This window comes from Rhodamnia argentea, chromosome 4 (assembly GCF_020921035.1).
Source record: "Rhodamnia argentea isolate NSW1041297 chromosome 4, ASM2092103v1, whole genome shotgun sequence".
Taxonomy (NCBI): domain Eukaryota; kingdom Viridiplantae; phylum Streptophyta; class Magnoliopsida; order Myrtales; family Myrtaceae; genus Rhodamnia; species Rhodamnia argentea.
In genome coordinates, this window is record NC_063153.1 from 30,457,901 (window position 1) to 30,479,587 (window position 21,687).

General features: G+C 40.2%; 2 protein-coding genes across 6 annotated transcripts; both read right to left on the reverse strand.

Annotated features, from left to right (window-relative positions):
* Nucleotides 1-4,932: 4,932 nt before the first annotated feature.
* LOC125314881 (disease resistance protein L6-like) lies at nucleotides 4,933-9,041 on the reverse strand. Its single transcript, XM_048278137.1, has 5 exons — nucleotides 8,575-9,041; nucleotides 6,855-7,956; nucleotides 6,200-6,571; nucleotides 5,840-6,110; nucleotides 4,933-5,585 (listed from the first exon to the last, which is right to left on the reverse strand). The coding sequence occupies exons 1-5, from the start codon at nucleotides 9,039-9,041 to the stop codon at nucleotides 4,933-4,935; spliced, it is 2,865 nt and encodes a 954-aa protein (XP_048134094.1).
* A 1,595-nt stretch (nucleotides 9,042-10,636) lies between these two features.
* LOC115749639 (ninein-like) lies at nucleotides 10,637-20,355 on the reverse strand. Of its 5 annotated transcripts, none has more exons than XM_048277826.1 (15): nucleotides 20,033-20,353; nucleotides 19,312-19,439; nucleotides 19,151-19,222; nucleotides 18,957-19,070; nucleotides 14,003-14,071; nucleotides 13,868-13,924; nucleotides 13,344-13,397; nucleotides 13,211-13,273; nucleotides 13,012-13,074; nucleotides 12,695-12,859; nucleotides 12,463-12,618; nucleotides 11,984-12,064; nucleotides 11,824-11,885; nucleotides 11,564-11,682; nucleotides 10,637-11,044 (listed from the first exon to the last, which is right to left on the reverse strand). In XM_048277826.1, exons 1-14 carry the CDS (start codon nucleotides 20,205-20,207, stop codon nucleotides 11,601-11,603), a joined length of 1,341 nt encoding a protein of 446 aa, XP_048133783.1. In that variant the 5' UTR covers nucleotides 20,208-20,353; the 3' UTR covers nucleotides 10,637-11,044; nucleotides 11,564-11,600. The 5 variants fall into 5 exon arrangements, 3 of the variants coding, with proteins under 3 accessions (XP_048133783.1, XP_048133784.1, XP_030542405.1); XM_048277827.1 differs by lacking the exon at nucleotides 10,637-11,044 and adding an exon at nucleotides 11,064-11,336 and having other exon boundaries at nucleotides 19,327-19,439; nucleotides 20,033-20,354; XM_030686545.2 differs by lacking the exon at nucleotides 10,637-11,044 and adding an exon at nucleotides 11,064-11,336 and having other exon boundaries at nucleotides 20,033-20,352.
* Nucleotides 20,356-21,687: the final 1,332 nt, after the last annotated feature.

Here is a 21,687-nt window from a genome sequence, read left to right on the forward strand (position 1 = left end):
CTCGATTTTGGATTGAAACCGTTTCGAGTTTGAGTTGCATTGTGCTTTTTGAAACAAAACGGTTTCTAGAAGTAAAAGTTGCATTGCTTTCAATTTTTGAAATGAATTTACTGATTTCTAAACTCAAATGAACTGGAAACGATAAACATGGCATTGCAATTGGAGTATTGAAATGAAACATCGTGATGAATGAGTTGAGATGCCATTAGCAAGAAATGTCTGAAATGCCTAGTGAGAATTTGTGAAAGTCTGTTGTGATACCTCCGAGGTTATTTTCGGAGAAGATCCCGCTTGTGTGAGGAATGAATTGTTTGTATTTGCCTGTAGTAGTGTGTCCTACGGAGGTCTAGATTGTATCACGGAATGCTTAGAGATTGATTCCCGGAGATCCGAAGATTTCGTCGGACTTAATTGATTTTGTGAAATGATTGTGTGAAATATTTTTAATCGCAACCAAAAAACTACGGGCTTGGCATATGGAATCGGCATCATGAATGGCAGAGGATTGTGTCCTAAGTGATGGACAGCCTGTCTGGATGTTTTGAAATATGGGGCGGTGATAGGTCCATTATTGAATATTGACGTCATTTGAATTGGCGGGATTGTGAAAGTGAGAATGGTATTGAAAAGTATAATTGAAATATGTGAAAGAGTGGTTGTGTAATTGTAAGATTGAATGATAGATGAAAATAACACGATGATGTTGCCATATTATTGGGATCAATGATGACCTAGTTTATAGGTTAAGATTGCGAGATGTAGAAATTGAAGTTAGAATATGCAATGATGTGTAATAAGCCACATGATTGAGTAAAAAGGAAATTCACCATAAGAATCTCCCTATTTAGGAGGGAATAAGATCAAATTTCAAGGACGAAATTTCTCAAGATGGGCGGGATTGTGATGATCCAAAAACCCTCACCTACCTATAGGTGAATTAGTATTTAATGAGTTCGGATTATTGGATAAGATGTAAGGAATTTTTATTCGAACTCCCGGGTATTTTTAAGGAATTTTTATGTACCCGATACTATTTTTAGAAACACGATATGAAACTTTCACCTGATTAAAATAGGAGCGGGTTAGTGCTTGATAGTTTAGAATCATCTAGCATGAAATTTGGAATTCAGCCAATACAATCAAGCATGACAAAACTTCAAACACGACAAAGCAGAAGCACGACAAATCAAAAACAGTCGACAAACTGCTGACTTTAAGCACGACACGTTAGAAGTCGACTTTACTACAAGTAGCCGATTAAGCACGACACGTCATAAGCTAACTCTACCGCAAGCTGCTGCAAACTGCTAATTGCAAGCCGCTAATTGCAAGCTAACTAGTCTTAGCTAATTGAACCATTATAAATAGAAATCGTCGTCGGTGCATTCAAAAGCTATTGTTATAAATTTTGTCGTTATTACGCTAGATCGCCGACTCTCTCTCTCTCTCTCTCTCTCTCTCTCTCGGCCATACTCGCGATCGCTAATTGCCGTCGCCGTTGCGGTTTGAGTAGCGCGCCGCGATCGCGCCTTTCGTGCATCGCCCTAGTCGTGTCATCTTTGTTCGACCTCCTCAACCGTCCGCCGCCTTGTGTGGTACCCTACCACGATCGCCTTTGGTCTTTGTGGTCGACCTAGCCATTGTTTAGCTGTCCGTCTATCTGTATGATTGTTCATTTGATTTCTCGCTTAGTCGAGACAAGTAGATCTCTATCCTTACTACTATGCTTTCTATGATTATGGATGCGAGTGTTGGCTTCTGATGGTTGATGAGTTATGGTAGAGGATTTGGATATCATTATGAGATTTACTGTCTATAAGGATCGTGTTTACTTTGTTAGGATTCTGATATCTACCATTGATGTGGAATATGTTTGGTTGTTTTGGACGATCCTCAATTCTATGATGTTATAATTGGTTTAGTCGTTTGGCTTAGGGATTCTACTTGCGGAGGAGCTTCGGCTTACTCTCATTGATTAACTATTTTTCGGATGAGTTAGCCCAACATAGTTGGAGTGCTGGAGACCGCGGATGATGATTTAGAAATCCGGAGTAGATTACCTTCTATTGTACTCCTCTCTAATATGTAATAAAGGTTGGATGGTGAGTTTGAATAAACGAGTTTTGAATAAAAGTGTGTTGTCTAAAATATGTGCATCTGGTTAGTGAACCATGAAAAGGCCATACCCTTTGTATAGGCATGCCTGCCATTGGATGTTTTTGTTTTCCATACACTTGTGCCGGTATGGCCGCTTGATTGATTTTTTTATTATTAGAGCTTCCGCATGCGCCAATTACTCCGATTAAGAAAACAAAGATTAATTAAAGAACGAGAGCAAGGTTTTGGAAACCTTTCCCAATGAGGTGTTAGCGGTATGGGACGCTATAATTATCTCTTCGCTAAAAAATAGCATAACAGGTTATGGCTCATCTTAGACCCATGAGCGCAAGTACCTTGTCCCACCCATTCTCAAGAAACTCGTGAGGAATAAACAACGAACATTGGTAAGCGGGAGAGAAGTTAGCTTATGTTAAATAAAAGCCAAGTAACATCTCTAGAAGCAAATGTTGAGTTACACTCCCTACATAGAACACACTGCGCATTAAGTGTTCATTGGACATGAAGTTCTGAATTGTCCTAAAGAACTACACCCTTTCCCTGTTGAAAATATTCTAGAACTACACCCTTTCCCTATTGAAAATATTCTAAGTTTTCATTTTCACGAAAACAATAAATAGGATGCTTCAAAATCGTAAGATCATTCACGACAATATGGCTTCACAACCAGAGAGGGCCGCCCAATATGCGGGAATCCACATTTGTAAAACAAACCGAGTGAGCATTGGCCCCGAAAGAAAGCCACATAAACAATCCTTACTGTGCAACTCTCGAAAATGCTTGCGTGAAGTTCCAGCATTCTTGAATATAGCATGCACGACCGCACGAACATTGTTGACACCTAAATTTTCACTGGTATTCATTTTCTCCACAAAATCCCTTCTCCGCTTGTGAACTAAGGACATTGTAATGTGGAACCTCGGGCCCACCAACTAAACTTAGAAAGACCAGAGAGCCGGTCAACTCTAAAAGCCCAGTTTCGCTTTCGTGGTAAGGTCTAATAGGATATTTTAGAAGATTGGGACGTGCATGGGCCCAAAAGGTTCAGTTTTTACTTGTACCAGCGCCTCCAGCTCTGCCTTGTGCTTTGTTTTGCTCTCTCTCTCTCTCTCTCTCTCTCTATATATATATATATGTGTGTGTGTGTGTGTGTGTGTTGTCATTCCCGGTTCAGAGCTCACTCTGGGCTCTGTTCAATAAATGGTGAAGCTCTCTATCTAGTCGTGATTTGATTGTCAAGCCGGACTCCGAGTCAGTCGCAGTTGAAAGTCAAGGCAGCACCTCGATCTATGGCTTTAACTCTCGGATATGGCACTTGAAAATGAGCTGGTTTCACGTGCGTTCATGGTAAACATAGTTTGATTCTCTTGTCGAGAGAGTATTCGATTTGCTTGCTTCTAATACTCTGAATTTGATGAGTCTCGTTCAATAAGAAGGGTTGCCACAGTCGAGAAGGCATCTCAACTGAAAGTACGGCGCGCATAAACACACGGAGACAAGAAGATAAAGAAAGGTTGATGTTTGGGGAGAATCGAGACATGATCAAAGAAAGAGTCGAGCTGGACAACATCAGATTCAGATAAGTGAGCCCCTCATCGTGACAACTTGTACTCAGACATTATCTGTTCTTTTTTTTTTTTCTTTCGATGACTACGATTTTATCTAGTGAAAAACACAAAAAGCAGGGGCGCAATTCCTGTTATAAGATGAAGTACACAAGCTCAGGCACTACGGACTCTATCCATGAAATGAAGCTGAAGAGCGGCATGAGAATCCTGCTTATGCCCATACTAGGCAAAGAGATGAGTATCCTGCTTTCTGGAACAACTGAACTTGATACTTGTAAAAAAACAGATAAGCAGGGGAGCAATCTTGTTACAAGATAAAAAAACGAGAGCTCCAAGACCAAACTGTAATGCGATGACCTGAAAGAATAGAGCTTCAGCAACCGAATCGAGCTTTATGCTTGGTGATGCTCAACGTGTGGAAGAAGTAAGTAGCATGCGAGTCCGATTAAACTCTGATTTCTGAGTCTAAGAACGATCGTAGACTATTCTTGAAGAAATGCCACTCTATGTCCTGCTACATCTTTGCATTGACCAAATTCCTGTTCATTTGGTTCAACATGTTCTAAGAAAAGATGTTATGTCGCAGACTCAGAGAATTACCAAATTGGAATCGAGCTTCTTTTGGAGACCGAATCCAGCAGGAAATCCCCAAAAAAAAAAAAAAAAAAAAAGCCCCAAATCGCCTTCAGTGAGCAGATGAGCTTCGGTAAGAGTCGAGATTCCTGAAGAGAGAAAGAATTGATCAGCATAAACCCTAAAGCCCAGAATCAATTCCTGTGGAGAAACCGAGAAAGACACGGCCGGACTTGGTTTGTTTCTGTAACTTCAGCCACACTCGGACAATTCCGCAACCGAAACGGTATCCTTTCACTAATGCTACATGGGTGCCATGTCCCCACCGTTAGGCCTATGTTATTCACTCAAGTCTCTCCCTTTTTTGGTCCAAATTCACTTAAGTCTCTACGGCATTTACTGACGAAATGGGTGATGGAGGGCAAATGCGTAGGGATACAAGTTTGGTGTCTTTTGTGTCATCATGAGTATAATTTGAGGTTTTTGTAACTTGATTCCTAAAATATATATCGTCTCTGACAAGGACTTAGCCACCTAAATGCTCATATAGCGTGAAGTGCTCTCCATAAGTAAATATGATGGCAAATGCCCTCTTTAAAGGGAATAATAAAAATTGCAAAATGTAAGAATTATGAAAAGCTCGCAGACATTGGGAACACGATAGTACCTTTTATTATAGTGCAGAAACCCACGTAGCAAAGAAGGAAATCCCATAAGCTTTGAGTCCGTGCTGTTCAGACACCGTATTCATAAATTTCCATTCAGCGTCCTGCAAGTCCTCACTTTTAATCCATTCTACCAGACTGTCTGAAAGTTCACGCCCATAGAGATCCTCTGCTGGTGAGTCAAAGACAAAGAATTCCGATAGGTTCTTCAAGTTTGAGATATCAAGTGTGGTTAGCGACGGGCATATTACAACATGAAGTTTTGTGACACTCGAGGGAATCTGCGGAATGCATTTCAATGCGGGGCATCTGAAAAGCTGAAGAGTCTTCAAGTGAGGAAGCGCACCTAATTCAGGAGGTAGGTCAGTAATGCTTTGGTGACCCAGGGTCAAAACTTCCAGTTTGGATAATCTCCCAATCCACCAAAGCTTGTGAACTTGCGCCGACTCAGATGGGCTAGAGATCTCAGGCGCTGTGGTGACGAGCAACAGTAGTTTCAGATTGATCAAGTTGGAAAGATTGGGATCGGCCATTGGTACATGAGATCCTATTGCCAGAGAAATCAAGCTTTCTGGAAGCTTTGGGAGGGCTGATATACCCGTTAACTTCAATACTTTTAGATTCTCCAGACTCTCCATAGACTCGGGTAACTCGGTGATTCCTGCATATGTTAGATCCAACTCAGTCAATGATCGTAATTTCGTAATGGAATGTGGAAGCCTTTGCAATGAACGGCACATAGCCAAAGATAAGCTTTGGAGATTTGTCAACGCCCCAATAGAGTCAGGTGGGTGTCCAACATTGGTCCGATCCAATGAAAGCTTCACTAGCGAAGTTAAACAATTAAGTGAATCCCCTTCTTTTGCTGATGGTGAAATCTCAACATGACGTTTTTCCGGGTCCGCCATACCAAACCAATCAGGAATTTCTCGTATACGAGAACCATCAAGAAGCGGTTCGTGAGAGATGGCAATCCACCCAGCTCATCGCGGATAATGCGATTCCAACAATGGCGCAAGTTCAAGAAAATCAAGCGCTTTAGTTGACCGATTGATGAGTTGACTTCAGTCAATTTGTTACACTCTTCGAGAATCAATCTCTCTAACATTAGGAATCCGGAGAAATCGGGAGTCTTGGTCAAGTGGTCACATCCCGAAAGGTCAAGAACTTTTAATTTCTTTGCTCTCTGTAACACCAACATGTCAATTGTCGGTGAGACATTAAATGAAGATAATGTACACACTAATAAGAAGGCTTCTCTAGAGCTGAGGGTACCTTAATATGTCTCCATCCGTCCCAATCGTGAGTAATTGTACTCCATGAAAAATCAAGAATGACCAAATTTGTCAACGAAAAAATGCTTAACTTGAGTATCCGCCGAGGAAAATAATGCCAAGAGAGCCATCTTAAATTGGGAAGGAGTCGGTTCTCGATCGTTGAAAAATCCTTAGGCGACATGATCGGGGACTTGTTATGCCAAAGAAGTGTCGCTTGCGATAAAAAACGCTCAACTCTATCATAAGAGAGGGAAGCGCTATCCACATGAAGGAATCTTAGATTTGGAAGAGCTGCAAATCCTTCAAGAGTGAACTGATACTTTGACCATTTCTCAAACTTCAAACAGAGGGCTTCAAGCTTTGCATTTCTCTAATTGAGCAAACAAGAAAAATTTATGAAAGAAGGATGCGGTTAGCTAATTAAGGGATAATTGGGCATGTCTAAAAACTAAGTTCACTCTCATCATTCTTATAGACCAATTTCGAGAGGTGGTTTTGACATTTGAAATTTAACACTTTATGAAATGTTTTAAAATATGTGGAATTTTTAAAATATGTTGATATAATTGTGATTGTTTCCACTAAGGGGGAGAGGGCCCCGATTACTAAAATGTGAATTCCAGAGCACAAAGGAAATGGGATCCAAGATTTACCTTCTTGCTATGTAGTATCTTCAATGCGTCCTCATGATTCCATAGCCTGCTTTGCTTATTTAATTGGCCCCCACTTTCTTGAGAAACAATTTCTCTACCAAGATCTTTGAGTTGATCGTGCATCCACAACTTATTATCTTCTCCAATTTTTATCAATGACATCAATTGAAGAACTTCAAGACCTTTCGTTGGGCAAAAACCACAATCTCTCCACATGCACATTATTGCACTATAATCGTATCCATCGAAAAGACAAGCTATATCAAGAAATATTTGTCTCTGATCAAAATCCAATGTTTCATAACTTATCATCAACTTATTTCCAATCCCCTTGATGTGACCTTTTTTCCACTTCACCAAGTAATCATCCCACATTTCTTCTTTTTGTCCACATATTGACAAAGTCGAACCCATAACCTCCAGAATCAATGGAAGACCTTCGGCTATCTTCACAATTTCTCTAGACTGTTCCATCTTCTCATTTGGAGGGTGATCTCTTCTGAAAACATGCTTGCTGAATAGCTGAAGGGATCTATCGGGATCCAAACCACCAACTAAATAAGTCAATTTTACTTCGAATGCACGTAGAACATTTAGATTTCTTGTGGTTATAAGTATTCGACTTCCTGGACCAAAGCAACCTCGCCTCCCTAAAAGTGCAATCAATTGATCCTTTTCATCAACATCATCGAGAAGAATAAGAACTTTCTTAGTCGAAAATCTCTCTTCTATCGTCATTATTCCCTCATCCTTGGAATTGATACTTGGGTGTTTCTGTCTCGAGAGGTTTGAGATTAGTTGAGTCTGCAAACACTCGATTCCTTTTGAATGTGAAGTTTCTCTAACATCAGCAAGAAAGCAACAGTTCTCAAAGACCCGAGAAATCTTGTTGTAAACTACTTTGGCAAGAGTAGTTTTTCCGATGCCACCCATTCCGTGGATTCCCACAATCTTTGCATCGTCAGTCTCGGTGCCTATCATCCCCAGAACTTCTTTCACACGGTCGTCAACACCAACCAAGAAGTCACTAACCACCAAACAAGCCTTCTTCAGCTCACTTAAAACCTTGGTAACCATCTCTTTAACTAGTTGTCCTTCGTGCCTAAAAACGAAAATGACGAGAAGCCCAAGGCAAAGTAGAAAGTACGTTAGAAGACACGAGCTGCAATCTATGACTTTAGGAATTGATAGCAGTCTGTGGAAGCCACGAAATGCTACAGGAAGTGAAACTGTGAACGGAACATACCACACTGCATTCTCAGGAAGAGTAAATTCACGGACATGCTAGGCAGATGCTCACACCTTGTGCAGCATTCAAACAGTTACGCGACTGTGAAAGTATGGTATCTTGCTAATTAGAACAAAAGAGGTATTTCTGCTTTATAAACAAGCTTCTCCTTCTCAAAATAGCTTTACTTATTAGCATATTGTACAACGGTTATGCGTTATTAATAATAAATAAGAGAATAAAGTTTCACAATACAACGTAAGTTACTTTCGACGAACGTTAATATGCACGTTGATTCCATAAAGATGCAAACTCATTATATCATACTTTGTGTCATAAATATTTAATGTCAGATTAGATTGTCGGCACACTACTCAGACAAAGGAAGCCAGCATAGCCACAATTTTTCCAATTTTGTTAAAAAAAGGAAATTTTCAAGTGAATAGCCTTTGAACTCGAGGCGTCAATCAAGAGCGGAAGATAATTAGGTACCTGCTAGCCACGTTTTCTACGTTCCATCCCTTTAACCCTCCAACCTCATTGAGGGCAGCTCTCCAATTTCGGATGGTCTCATCGTCCACTCGCTTCTTGTTTCCGTGCACAATCAAGGACTCCCCGTAATCTCCGGTTTGGTATCGAACCTCAGATGGTTCGACATAGTAGAAAACGGGCATGATTACCTGTCCCTTCCTTTTCCGACACTCCACCATTTTGGCCAATTCCTTCAGACACCATTTACTAGAAGCATAATTTTTAGAGAAGATGGGTATGGAGATCTTCGACTGCTCAATCGCCCCGAGCAGATCTGGGCAGATCTCTTCGCCGACACGGAGTTCTTCGTCGTCTCTGTACGTACGGACTCCTGCATCTGTGAGACGGGTATAGAGATGATCGGTGAAGCCTGTGCGCGTGTCCGGTCCTCTAAAACTCAAGAAAACTTCATGGTCGCACCCTTCCATTTCAACCGGCCGCAGAGAAAATGAAGCACCAAAGTGGCACCAGTTCAGCAATAGCAGATGTCCGAGCTCTCTGAAACAGAACGCTAAGTGACAAGTGGAAATGTTACTGCAAATTAAAACAGGTACGAACGATTATGATTTATAGATTTTTAAGGACAGCCAATCTCAAGGAAGCAAGTTTCGGGGAACTTCACCTGTGTGCCCCCACGGATTTGACTTTTTGCAAAGAACATTCGACGGAGGCCTGCTTTTCCTCTTTTCATTCAGCGGTCCATCTTGGCTGCGGGACCGGTGTCGTGAATACGAGAGAAAAATTTCCCCATCAAAGGTGGTTGGAAGAAGGCAACTAACAAGACATTGATAACCGTTAAAGCTCGCAGCTAGTTAGCTCCCTCGTCAGCTTGTCATGTGACTCAAATCTCGTACGAGCTTAATGTAATTTGTAATATACGATAACCTCTAAAAATTCATGTATTTGATTTTATCAAGATTTTTTAACGATGAATATCCCCAACATTATTTAATTGTTCCAAAATCTCAATCACAATTCTCCATCCGAAATTTTTTATTTTTTATTTCCATCTGAAAATTCAAAGATCAGATAAAATTCGGGCGTAAGTGTGGAACATCACAGCAATTTCCCACCACCTTTATCCACCCACATTTTTTTACTCATCTCATCCATCTCAAGAAAGCAAAGATCTCGGAAGCTTCGCAATTGTCTGCGTAGGCGGAAAGCCTTCCTATTGACATAGCAAGAAGCGGTCGGCAAAAGAGCCACCAACCAGTCTAACATGGCGGGCGGAAGGAAAGAAACGCGAAGAAGACGAATTCGTGCGTGACATACCGAAGTTCTAACGGGGAACCCCCAATGTGGCCGAGGTTCCTGGAAGCCACTGACCCATTCAATTTTGAAGTCTAGCTCAGGTCAAAAGTCAACATTGTCGAATGTTATTCATGATCCAGAAACTTAGGCAAAATCTCGTATCTATTTGTGATACCATTGTTCCCCTCGGTGGGATTTATGCATGTAAATCCGTGCCCGCTATATTGGGATACATCCGACCTCTGCCGGGAATTACATCTGCCCGACCGCATGATAATGTTGGCTTATTATGTTTGTTGTGTGGTGATTAGACTGTGGGTGACCGTATCTTACTGTCCTGTACATATGCCGATAATACGTACATTGTTTTGGATATACCGGCTGTGTTAACATGCCAAAGCAATTCTGCTGAATTGTTTGTTTTCGTAAGAATGAAAATTGCATGACTGATCCCTCGTTTAGGTGGACGAGCACTGACCGAGCCAATGAGCCCATATGATCTTCAGATTAAGTGGCGACTTCACAGGATCGATAGTGAACTGAAATTACCTTACGTTTGGTGAAATCTTCTATCGTACTTCGAAAATTCTCTAAACTTCCGTATCTTTATCGTCATTTACCGAGAGTACATGCTGATGTTATGTGCGCTCAATGTCGAAACTTCGGATGCACTTTCCTGGGTTTCTTTTATTTTAAAGGCTACATATCATGTTAGAGATCTTCAAATAATTGATGTCTGAGTTCCAATGGAATGACACGACTGACATACATAATATAGATAACTTCCATGCGTTACTTCAAAAATATATATGGTGCATCGACGCGTCGAATACAATTCGAGGGGGTGATAATTCGGTTATTTAGTCATAAGCCTACCGAAGTACCCGATCACAAACGATCACAAACGGTGGCCTGAGCAGATAAAAAAACCCGCTTTCTGAACACACTCACTCCACCAACATTAGGGTGGTTCCGATTTAACCATCAGTTTGGAAACGCATGCACAGCAAAACACATACCATCGTCCTCGAGCATTTTTTGTACAGCTTCCCCACAGCCGCACAGAAGTGAAAAATCTGAAGCTTTATTCGACTTCCATAATCTCGATTGCTGTCGAATCCTGACCGTTGCATTCAGTCAACTTTCTGTAATCAATGAGAATTTGGCTGCTGTAATCCTAGTTAGGCAAACGCAACAGAGAAGCTGACTTACACGTTAAATAAAATGTCAACATCTCTAGAAAAAAAAAATGTTTTACACCCCCTACATGAATGAAACACGCTGCGCAAAAAGTGCAGATATAGTACATGAAGTTCTGAATTGCCCTAGAAAACTACACCCTTTCCCGTAGAAACTATTCTAAGCTTTCGTTTTCACATAAACAACAAACAAAATGCTTGAAAACTGGAAGATCATTCACGAGAATATGACTTCACAACCGGAGAGAGCCACATGGTAGGAATCCACTTCTGTAAAACAAACTGAGTGAGCATTCACCCTGGAAGAAACCTGCAGAAACAATTCATACCGTGCAACTACCGATGAAATGTTTGCATAAAGTTCCGATTCTTCGATATGACAAGAAATTATCGATGACCATGTGAACGTACAACCGACTACCGCATTTATGGCCACATTTCACCAAATGAATCACTTAAGCTACATTAGGAAATTGTGCAGTTTGTCAGTTATATACCTCATGCTGCTGATGACGAAGAACCAAATGCCCCACACTATTTGTCAGCATGTCCGCGTTTAGTCTTACGGCGCGCATGATTCTTATGACCATTTCGTGGAGGTTTCTTCGCTTTTGTGCTGCAGCAAATATACAAATGGAAGCTCAATCTCAGTGTAAAAAACCAAATATCAGTTCATCTTCCAACTACAATATAGACGACAACCAAATAAAGCAATTTAGCAAACTTGTAGGGGACAAACAGACGATATGAAGCTCACCCAAACAAGGCCGAGAGAAACTTCGAGAGCATAATGATTGGTACAGCCAACAGAGCAGATGCCTAAGTACCATTGATTAAGGAAATTGTTAACAAGGGAAGTCAGTATCACAATAAAAATTAGACAACAGTGATAAGAGAGCCACTCCATAACAACATACCGCAAACCACTCAAATTCCTTAGTTGCAAGAGGTCCTGTCAACTCATGCTTTTTCAACGTCTCTCTAATATGGGCTCGTACCTTACCAGAAATTAGAACAAGTCACAATATGTGCGGCTAGCATATATTATCCAATATAGAAAAACCAGGAGCCATTTTGTTCAAGAGGAAGATAAAAAATAAAAATAAAAATAAAAAAATTGATAGATACAATCAAAGAAGAGGTAGGCACAAAACTCCTCCTGTTCTAAGAAAGACCAAACCAACTCATTCAAAGAGGCTTCATCTAGAGGAATGAGAGGCAACATTCAGGATAGAAGCAGATAATATCTCACAACTGGACAAATCAATCAAAGATAAGCCAAAAATTTCATAATAGTTGACAGTAAACATCTCAACCAAGTATAAACTACCAGCGAGATCATGGCCATACAGGAGTATAGAATGTCGTTTATGCACATCAGTACAAACACCAGTACCTGATGATGATAACTTGAAGCAGACTTTAAGAACTTCCCATAGACACGAACTACTTCCTTTGTGTAGGGCTTCAAGGTCAGCCTTAGTTTATCAACGTGAGGTTTTGTCACAGTAACAATGTTATCGATATGCGGCTTGCTGAACTTCTTGACTTCCTGCAGATCAGGACCATAGCCTTAACATAGATGTTCGAAGCAGATGAAGAGACGAGGGATTTCATATCTTATCCACCTGGTAGTAGGGATCGACAACTTCCTGAACCTTAATCAAGTGTGGAGTGAGAGCACTCTTAGATGACTCATAAACCTCGAGGGTTTTTGTAGTCAGAGAATGCACATGCGGCTCGAGAGAGGTTTTTACAGTGAAGCAGTGCTCCTTTAATGCTGGAATCCACTCCTTGGGAGAAAAAGGGAATTACAATAATTTCAGATTATAGTACTGATATTTAGGATGTAAGATTAGTAGATGATTCACCATAGACATTTAACTTTCAAGATCAGTGATCAAATTGACGCGCCATCAACATTCCCAAGAAAAAGATGGCTTACCTTCTTCATCGTCTCCAGGTGAGGTTCAGCCCATTTTGCAGCTTGAGATTTCTTCTCCATGCTCTAGCACGGTATAGAAAGTAAGTAACGCAGTTAAAGCAGCAGAAGACACAATAAAGTGTCTGCGTGAAAGAGTACAGTGAACCAAGGATGACCCATTCCATTTACAATACTCACAACTTGGCAATATAAACTGTACCTTCTGAATAATAGTATTCATAGCAGGTTTTCCATGTTCATTCCAGTGCAACTCAATGGAGGACTGCAAATGAATGATCATCACATCACAATAACAGCTTTTATGAACAAGGTTAGCACGAGACAAGAACTACCTGCAATTGAGAAAGATGTATAGCCAACCAATGTGGGAGCCATGCACCATGAACCTGAGCATAAAATGAAATGCATCAACTTATAGAGATGATCGAGAGAATAACATAATGTGGCACAACATTGATCATATCATACAATCAGTCGCCTGCGTAATTTAGCACAAGATGATGCTAGAATCTTCAAAACCATGTTTCCAAGATTAACCAAGTAACATCTATGTACATATGCTTGCATGCACATCATATAATGTGAACAGCAGTGAAAGATTGTGATTGGAGTCTTTTTCACAGATTTAATCACTTTCAATATTATCTTTTCGTGTCTATTATAAAAATGCCATCCAATGACAATTCTTCTAGTTTAAGCTCTTTCGAATTTTCAGACAAGCAAGGAAAACCACTATTGTGCTACTTAGTTATGGAGATTTTTGGAGGTCTGTCAATCAACAGCACACGCACACTGCCGTCTATTGCTGAATACATAAAAACTGGTTTAAGATTCAATAGCAGTTCAGGTCTTGTACCTCTGTCAGCTCCCTATGCTTTGAAGCTGCTTCAATCTTTGCCTTCAGTAGTTCCTCCTGGAAAGCACAAAGGATATCACAGGAGGGTCATCTCAGGTTTCAATAAGATAAAACAGAGCGTGTAAATATAAATACCTCAGCCACTTTAAGAGCTCGTTCAGTTTTGCGTATCTTTGACTTCTGCTCATCGTTGATCTTTTCAAGCTGGCAAGCAAGCATATTTAATGATGTTAACACAGACCAACCGAACAGCATAAAGCTTGACTTTGAAAGAGCTAGCATTGCATAGCAACATGCAACTCATTCTGTATCTTGAAATGCACAGAAGTATGCTTGAATATGTTCTTCCAGTTCACGGATGAAAGCAACCGTATAGTCTGTATTTCCTAAGATTCAAACAAACACTTCAAGACTGCTCATGCACATGGATTGGAGTTCGACTAAATGCATTCTCCAGGGTAATGTTTAGAGGAAATCAACTGGTCACAATTATAAATGCACACTTTGGTAGACACATAAAATGGAAAAAAGCAAGTAGTACACAGCATATGACACCATCATTTTTGCTGTTCCAATTATTAATAAAAGGAAACAACTTAAAAATTGAGCCAATGCATCCAAAAGGGATAATATAACCTATTCATTGTTTAATTTTAGGTACTTGGTGTCTCATTAAAGTACATCCACAGTTTCCAATTTTGAGGAAGAAAAGTACATTATCTATTACAAAACTTGAAGTTTACAATTCCAGTTTGAATCCTTTGTTACAAACAAGATAGCATGCACAATCAGTGTAGACAAAGGTGATAAGCGCACTTGAGGCACTAGGTCCCTATAATGCCTGAGGCAAGAGGCGCCAAAAAAGCGCACACCCAAATGAAGCAAGGCAAAATTACTCAAAAATTTTAATCATCACTGATCTTCAAAAAGATTCCAAATCGAAGTGTAAATTAGTGATAAGCAAGAAAATCATATGGACCTGGATGTTCACATAGACCAGCAACGTTCTCTTTATCAGAGGGAGGCGAGTTACCAGGCTTAATTCTTTTTTTTTTTTCTATCAACTTTTCAAGAGCACTTCTTTGGGCTCATATCACATGTCCTCTTTTTCCGAGAAAAGGATAGAAGATTCTTTTCGAAAGGAAGAGTAAGTAGGATTTTCTGTTCAGGCAAAGCCTCCCTGTAAGTCTTCAATCTTCTATTAAGTATGAAATAGTGTCCCTGAACCTGATGTGAAATGTGCTCGAAAGGCACAAAAGGCGCGCCCCATTAAAGTGACTCGTCTAGACATCAGAAAAGCAGATGACGATCGCCCCGCCTCGCTTCATCATTTAGTCAAGTGCCTGGAGTGCCTTTAAATACAGTGTGCACAATTCAACCACTTGATTAATTTCATTGGGGTGGACTTATTTTCTTTTGAAATAAACTACTACGTTCTATTGATCTACCCAGATCATGTAACAAATGATATCAAGCACAAAAAATGTTAACTATGCTTCATGCCTTCTCACATGAACTGAACCCAAGCCCGAGGCAATCAAATCATTACTACCCACAACAAGACATGTTTTAGAGTTACCTTAATGTATACAAGATAAAAGGAAAATTCCCACTCAAGACTTTGCCACGATAAACTTAATCACATAACAAAATCACATATATTAGAATGGATCAGCATGCCGCGATTGAATAAATAAAACCACAAAAATAGAAAGAAAACCACCAGAGACCACGTGGCTTGATGGTCTCGGCAGGGGTGGACAAGCATTGAAAACTTGGCCCCAAGGGATATAAAAGGTATCTTGTGGAACGTGAGAGCTAATCCCTAACAGATACTGATGTACCTAGCCAACTTTACTTTTAACCAAATCCTTTCCTTGCCATCAGTGATGTAACTTAGTAACAGTGAAAAATACTCCTGTCATACAGTGAACCGAATCCTTTCCTTGCACAAATTCAGGCGCAACAAACCCCAATACTCCTCTTCCAAGCAACTTCTTTTGCTTCCAGATCCTTCATTCTTCACCATCAAAAGTCAGTCCACAAAATTTTCTTTGGCACTACAATTAGACTGACTGGTTCTATCATACACCTTTTATCCAAGTCAAACAAATACCCTGAAAGAAATACCCCGAAACAGATTTTTGCATTGTTATTATAGAGTGGTTCCTGGAAAAACTCCCTCCACATATCCTTGGAGCATTCTAACCATATAACCTCAAGTTTTTCTCAGCAGTTGACATAATCCTGACGCGATTTCCCAGCTTAAGATAAACTTGAGTAAAAGTGAGCTTATCCACTGGGCGGTGAAGTGAATGCTAGCTTGCTTTCTTCTGTTTTGGGATGTTGGATAGGTTCTTTACCCTTAAACCTATTTAGGCCTTCTTTTGGGTGCTAATTTCTAGAAATTGCAAAGTGGTTGCCGGGCTGGAAAAGATATTTCCTTTTGAAAGGACGAAGGTTTATCCTCACCAAAAGCAGTCTCTCCAATCTTCCTACCTATTTCATGTCTTTCCCTCCAATCCCTTGTTATGTCGCCAAAAGGAAGGGGGAAGGGGGGTTGGTTTACGATGAGTCCTGTAAATGTCATCTGGTTAATTGGAAAGCAGACAAGCAACTCTTTTGAAAAGACGGTCTTGCATCAAGTGTCTTTGTTGCTTAACAAGATGCTTCAGGGAAAATGGTTATAGCATAAGTGGTGATTGCCCCATTTGGCCTTAAAAGAACTGGCTGGATTTCCAAAAGTAGAAGACCAGCTCATGGGTGCAGTGTTTGGAGGTAAATTAGGGCTATGTGGAGTGAGTTTATTATTAATATGAATCCTATTGTGAGAAATTGTCAGCCATATACTTTTGGCTTGACACTTGGTGTGCAATACGTCTTCCAAAGATCATTTCCAGGACGTCTTTGATATCGAAAGGACGCTCTTGTGTTGGATTGTTATTGTCTCTCCAAAGGGAAAAACACTTGGGAGATTGACTTTACAAGATAATCACAAGATTGGGAACTTGAATCTTTTCTCAGCTCTTCTTCATTTGCAGTATAACTCTAAGAACTACCAAACTAGTGTGTTTGTCTTGTAGTAATAGAGATGGAATCCTTTTCTATAAACTAGTTTACTTGAAAAGAAGATTGTCGGCGGCAGGGAAGTGCTTCCTTAGAACCAAATAGAGTTTCTTTGTTCGGGAAGAATCTTGGGAAACATTCTTACAAAAGAAAACTTGCAGAAAGGAGGTATTGTGCTGGTCAATAGGTGCTTTTTTTTGGGCAAGAGACGGGCAGGGACAATAAGACATCTCCTCCTTCACCGTCATGGACAAGAATGATCTGGGCAGCCACTTATGGTGCGCTGAGCCATTTTGGGTTATAGGAGGATCTACTGAACAAGAGTTATGGGCAAGGCAAGTCTTCTTTTGCCTCCTGCTAAGAAAAGGAGGTTTTCTTCAAAACCTATTGCTGTTTTTTGGTTGATTTAGAAAGAGCAGAATCAGAGAACTTTCATCGGAGAGGGAGTGCCCTTTTATTTCGAAAGTTGGTTGAAGTTCTTACACTTTAGATATAGTGGAAAGTCATGTGTGAATGTAAGTACTTCAATTCAACATTGTAGATGTTTTGTCTTGTAACGGAGCTCCACTTGTTCTGAGCTCGTTTCACATATGGATTTTGCACCCCTTGGTAACACTTCAGTAATATTTACTTCTACCTATCAAAAATAAAAAATAAAAAATAAAAAAAGATATAATCTAAGATGCTTTGTTAACTGTTGTTACAAAGGGATTACCGTATTGCCAACCCAAGGAAATGTAAGATAGTATCCCCATTTAAAGTAGAAAAGTGTATTACTGCAACTATGATATACCACAAGAGACCTGTGTTACTGTTGGAACAATTTTTATGTTATACGCTCATGAGCAAGAGAGATGTTGATATATTTTCCAATTAATTATAACCATATTTGTCATGTCCATTCTTTCCACATTCTAAAAATGTGTGCAGATTATGAAACCACACAATTTAGATTGTGCAAATTGCTCCAAAGGAAAATTATTTTTGAAAGGACAATATCTGTCAATTTTTCTATAGGTCAATTATCTAATATATTCAAGCATCGAAGCAAACAAGCTGTGCAAGATGGTGGTCATTGTGAGCGTTATGCACAATGCCTACGCCAAATGGATAAACTGTTTCCACTACTCAGAAATAAACAAAATAAAGTGAGTATCATTCTTTGCTAAAGCATCTTCACTTCAGAAATGGTAGAAGTATATGTACCAAATAAAAATCTAACATAAGGTTAAATGCACGTTTGCAATGCACATTTTTACTCTTTTCTTCTATGTAAAAGATGAATTTTATAGTCCAACTATCATGTAGTGTAACTAACACATACGTCATAAATTACTGTACAAATAATCTGCAATAAAGAGATTTACATGTTATGTTGAAAGATAAGTTTGATATCATTCACGTGAAGTGGATTGATAAAGCCCAAATAACCAAAATTAAATTCATACATGGTAATATGTCAAAATAGAAATGTTTCAACCCGAGCATTGCATGGGTGTTTCACTGGTATCTTAAGAAGTTTGACAAATGTGCTGCACGTGAATCAGCACTTTAGCATCACATCTAGGAAAGCTATGCTAGAAAATTAGATTACCCTAAGCACAGCTCTTCATATAATATTGAAGTTGTAATTTATCAGGATGCTATATTAAGGTGACCACTAGCAGGGGAAAATATGTCACTCCTTCCAGTGGGACTAGCTACAAGGGTGGGCTGTAAAATTTCATGTTCAGCAAAAAGCAATGGTGAAACCGCGTGACATTATGTGCCAGAAACTTTCCATGAGGCATCCATAGACAGTTCTATTTGTTATAATAGTGAAGTTAATTAAAGAAAGTAAGTTTCATTCTAGACTAATATATTATCACATAAAAATTATCCAATACAAATGAAACCAGAGACAAGCATCAACTTTAGAACATAGGAAATGCACAAATGGAACAAGAAACAACAGAAATATATTAAAGTAAGAGAATCACAATCGCATCAGACTTTCTTGGGAATCCCACCACAAAAAACTTACATTTTCGAGTTTTGCATTTAATTCATTGATCCTCTTCTCAGCTTTACTAGCACTGGATTCCAAAACTTCTTTTTCCTTCAGCTGCAATTCTATATCTGTCTCAAGCTTGCCCACCTGCATAAACAAGCATTCCACCATTATCTCATTTAATATCTAAACTTTTAGCATTTCCACATCTTCAGCGCATGTCCAACCTGTTTCTCCAATTCACTGGCCCGAGCATGAGCCTTCCCTATCTCAGCTGCAGCATCTAGTTTCCCCTTTTTCTATAGAGTAGAAAACAACATCGTCAAAGCAAATTCTAAGAGTTAAACAGAAGCAACACAGAATCAACAGAAGAACCCAAGTGAAATACCTGAAGAGATGATACCTCACTCTGTAATGATGCAACTTTGTCCAATTTCTCTTGTATGATTTTTTCCTTTTCTGCTAAGATTTTGTCCTTGCTTTGCAGCTCTCTAGTTTTCTCATTAAGGAAGGAATCTTCACATCGATAAACAAATAAATGAGGTGTTAGACAATATGCAAATTACACAGCATTCAATGTAAGACAATACCGCATACAAAAGCAGATTCAAAAAAGCTAAGCTTTTCCACATCGTAAGGAACTTCAAGCATCTATCCTGACCATCAAGTTTTACAGGGATGGAGGGTCAGAAGTCATAACAGAAAAATGACTATGAAGCACTTTGATACAAATCGAATCCTTCTAATAGCCGCAGTCCCACAGCACATTGTACAGGTGCCAATTCGTCTCCTTTCACTATAAATCCAACAAGCCGACAGCGACAACACCCACACGATCAAAACAACAGCCAGCGACCCAAAACACAAACTTTACCACTATCAGTTTCGCGAACCGAGCATCATTACATGAATCCAACCGAATGAACGAACGACATTCGACAACCACAACGATGCTTATCCTCACTTATTAAGTAACAAAACCACAGAATCCCGATCTAGCTACAGACAGACAGCCAGGGAAAAAAAAAAAACCAGAACCACATCGAGCCACTACTAAACCCACGCTCGCAACCAGCATCCAAAGACATCGGAGGCAACGAACGACTCACCGAGGACACGGATCTTGGATTTGAGCTGCTCGACCTCAGCCTTCAAGGCGGACGAATCGGAGCCTCCGATCGCCTCCGCCCCCTCGGCCCCGGCGTCGGCCCTAATCGTGTGAGCCCAAATCAGGGCGAGGGAGCAAACGAGGGCGGCGACGATCGCGAGCTTCGGGGCCGCCATGGAGATCCCCACCAATCGCCCCACCACCACTTGCAAGCGAGGACGAAGCGGTGTCTTCGGCCGACCTTCGCTTTGCCTTCTTCGATGTTAAGAAAAGGGAAGCGGAGCGGAGCGGAGCGGACCTCCACAGAAGTAAAACGAAGCCCGAGGAGGAGACCCGACACGACACGAGCGCCTCGTATTTAATAGAAATCTAATTATATTTTAAAAAAAAAATTTGCTGGAATTAAATTCTAAGGCCGGTCTACTGGTAAAACTTGGGCGTGGCTGGGTAGGTGGTGGATAGCCACCAACTAATTCCGACAATTAACATAAAATTTCCCAAAAAAAAAATTAATCGAAAAGGACATTTTACCGTGTGGGGGAAAAAAAAAAATATGACGTCATGCATGCGGTAATTTGAAATGCGGTGTGGCACGCCGAGTTAGAATTTTACCGCGGGGCTCGGCCACGTGGGGCCCTCACGGGGAATATGCACGACGGAGGGATCGGTGCGAATTGTCGCCGTCGGATTAAACGAAGTCAGCGTCGGCCGTCGGATGGAACGGCGCTCCCCACCGTTGGATCGAGAAGATTCCGGTCGGGCACGCGCTGGTTCGTCACGTGGAGGCACGGGCGCTCGAGAGGAAAAATCCCTAGGGTGCACGTGGAGTCGGGGGAACACTTTTCCGAGTCGCGCTTTTCATTGATCTCGAACTTTCGAAGTGTAAGACAGTACGAAGCAGTTATAGCTCAAATTGAATATTTTGTAAGGGATGCACAACCGTTTTGATAATGCCCACCCACCCTTTTGTTAATGCAAAAAGAACCACTTATGTTTTCTTCATATCTTACCTTTATCCCTTCAATTGTTATTTTCCCACATTTAAGTTGCTTCAAATTATTTCGTAGTCTTTAAAATTTCAATTTTCCCTTGCAAATTTCAAATCTTAGAAGAAAAGACATGATATTAGGTTATAATTAACTCAGAATGATGCGTCTAAAAGATTGTTTTTCTTTTTTATTAACAGGAAAGGGCACCGATAGAAATGAAAAATTATCGACAGTAAAGCATTGAAAGAACTAAAAGAATTGATAGAACCTAGTTAATGGGTGTTCCAAAAACACTCTTTAACCATACTTAATAAGGTATTGTATGGTTTTCAGTTTATACATTATGAATAACACGAGAATTTGCCGCCTAACCGTGCCTCGCAAGGCACCCCAAAAAATGAGAAGTTCTTTTTCAAAGAGAACACAACACCGCTTCCAATCATCCGACCTTTTATATGAGAAAGAATGGTTTTATGGGTGGCATTACAAAACAATGGTCTCGGTTAACGTTTGTTGCAAAGTCTAACAAGCTCCAATTTTCACCAATTAATCGATGTCGGACGAACCCAATGTAGGATACCGAGAAGAGAGTGGTCTTACGCAATGGACTTTTGAAGCATGCATCCGGGATAAAACCGAGTTTTAGGAGGCGTTTGGTTGGGAGAAA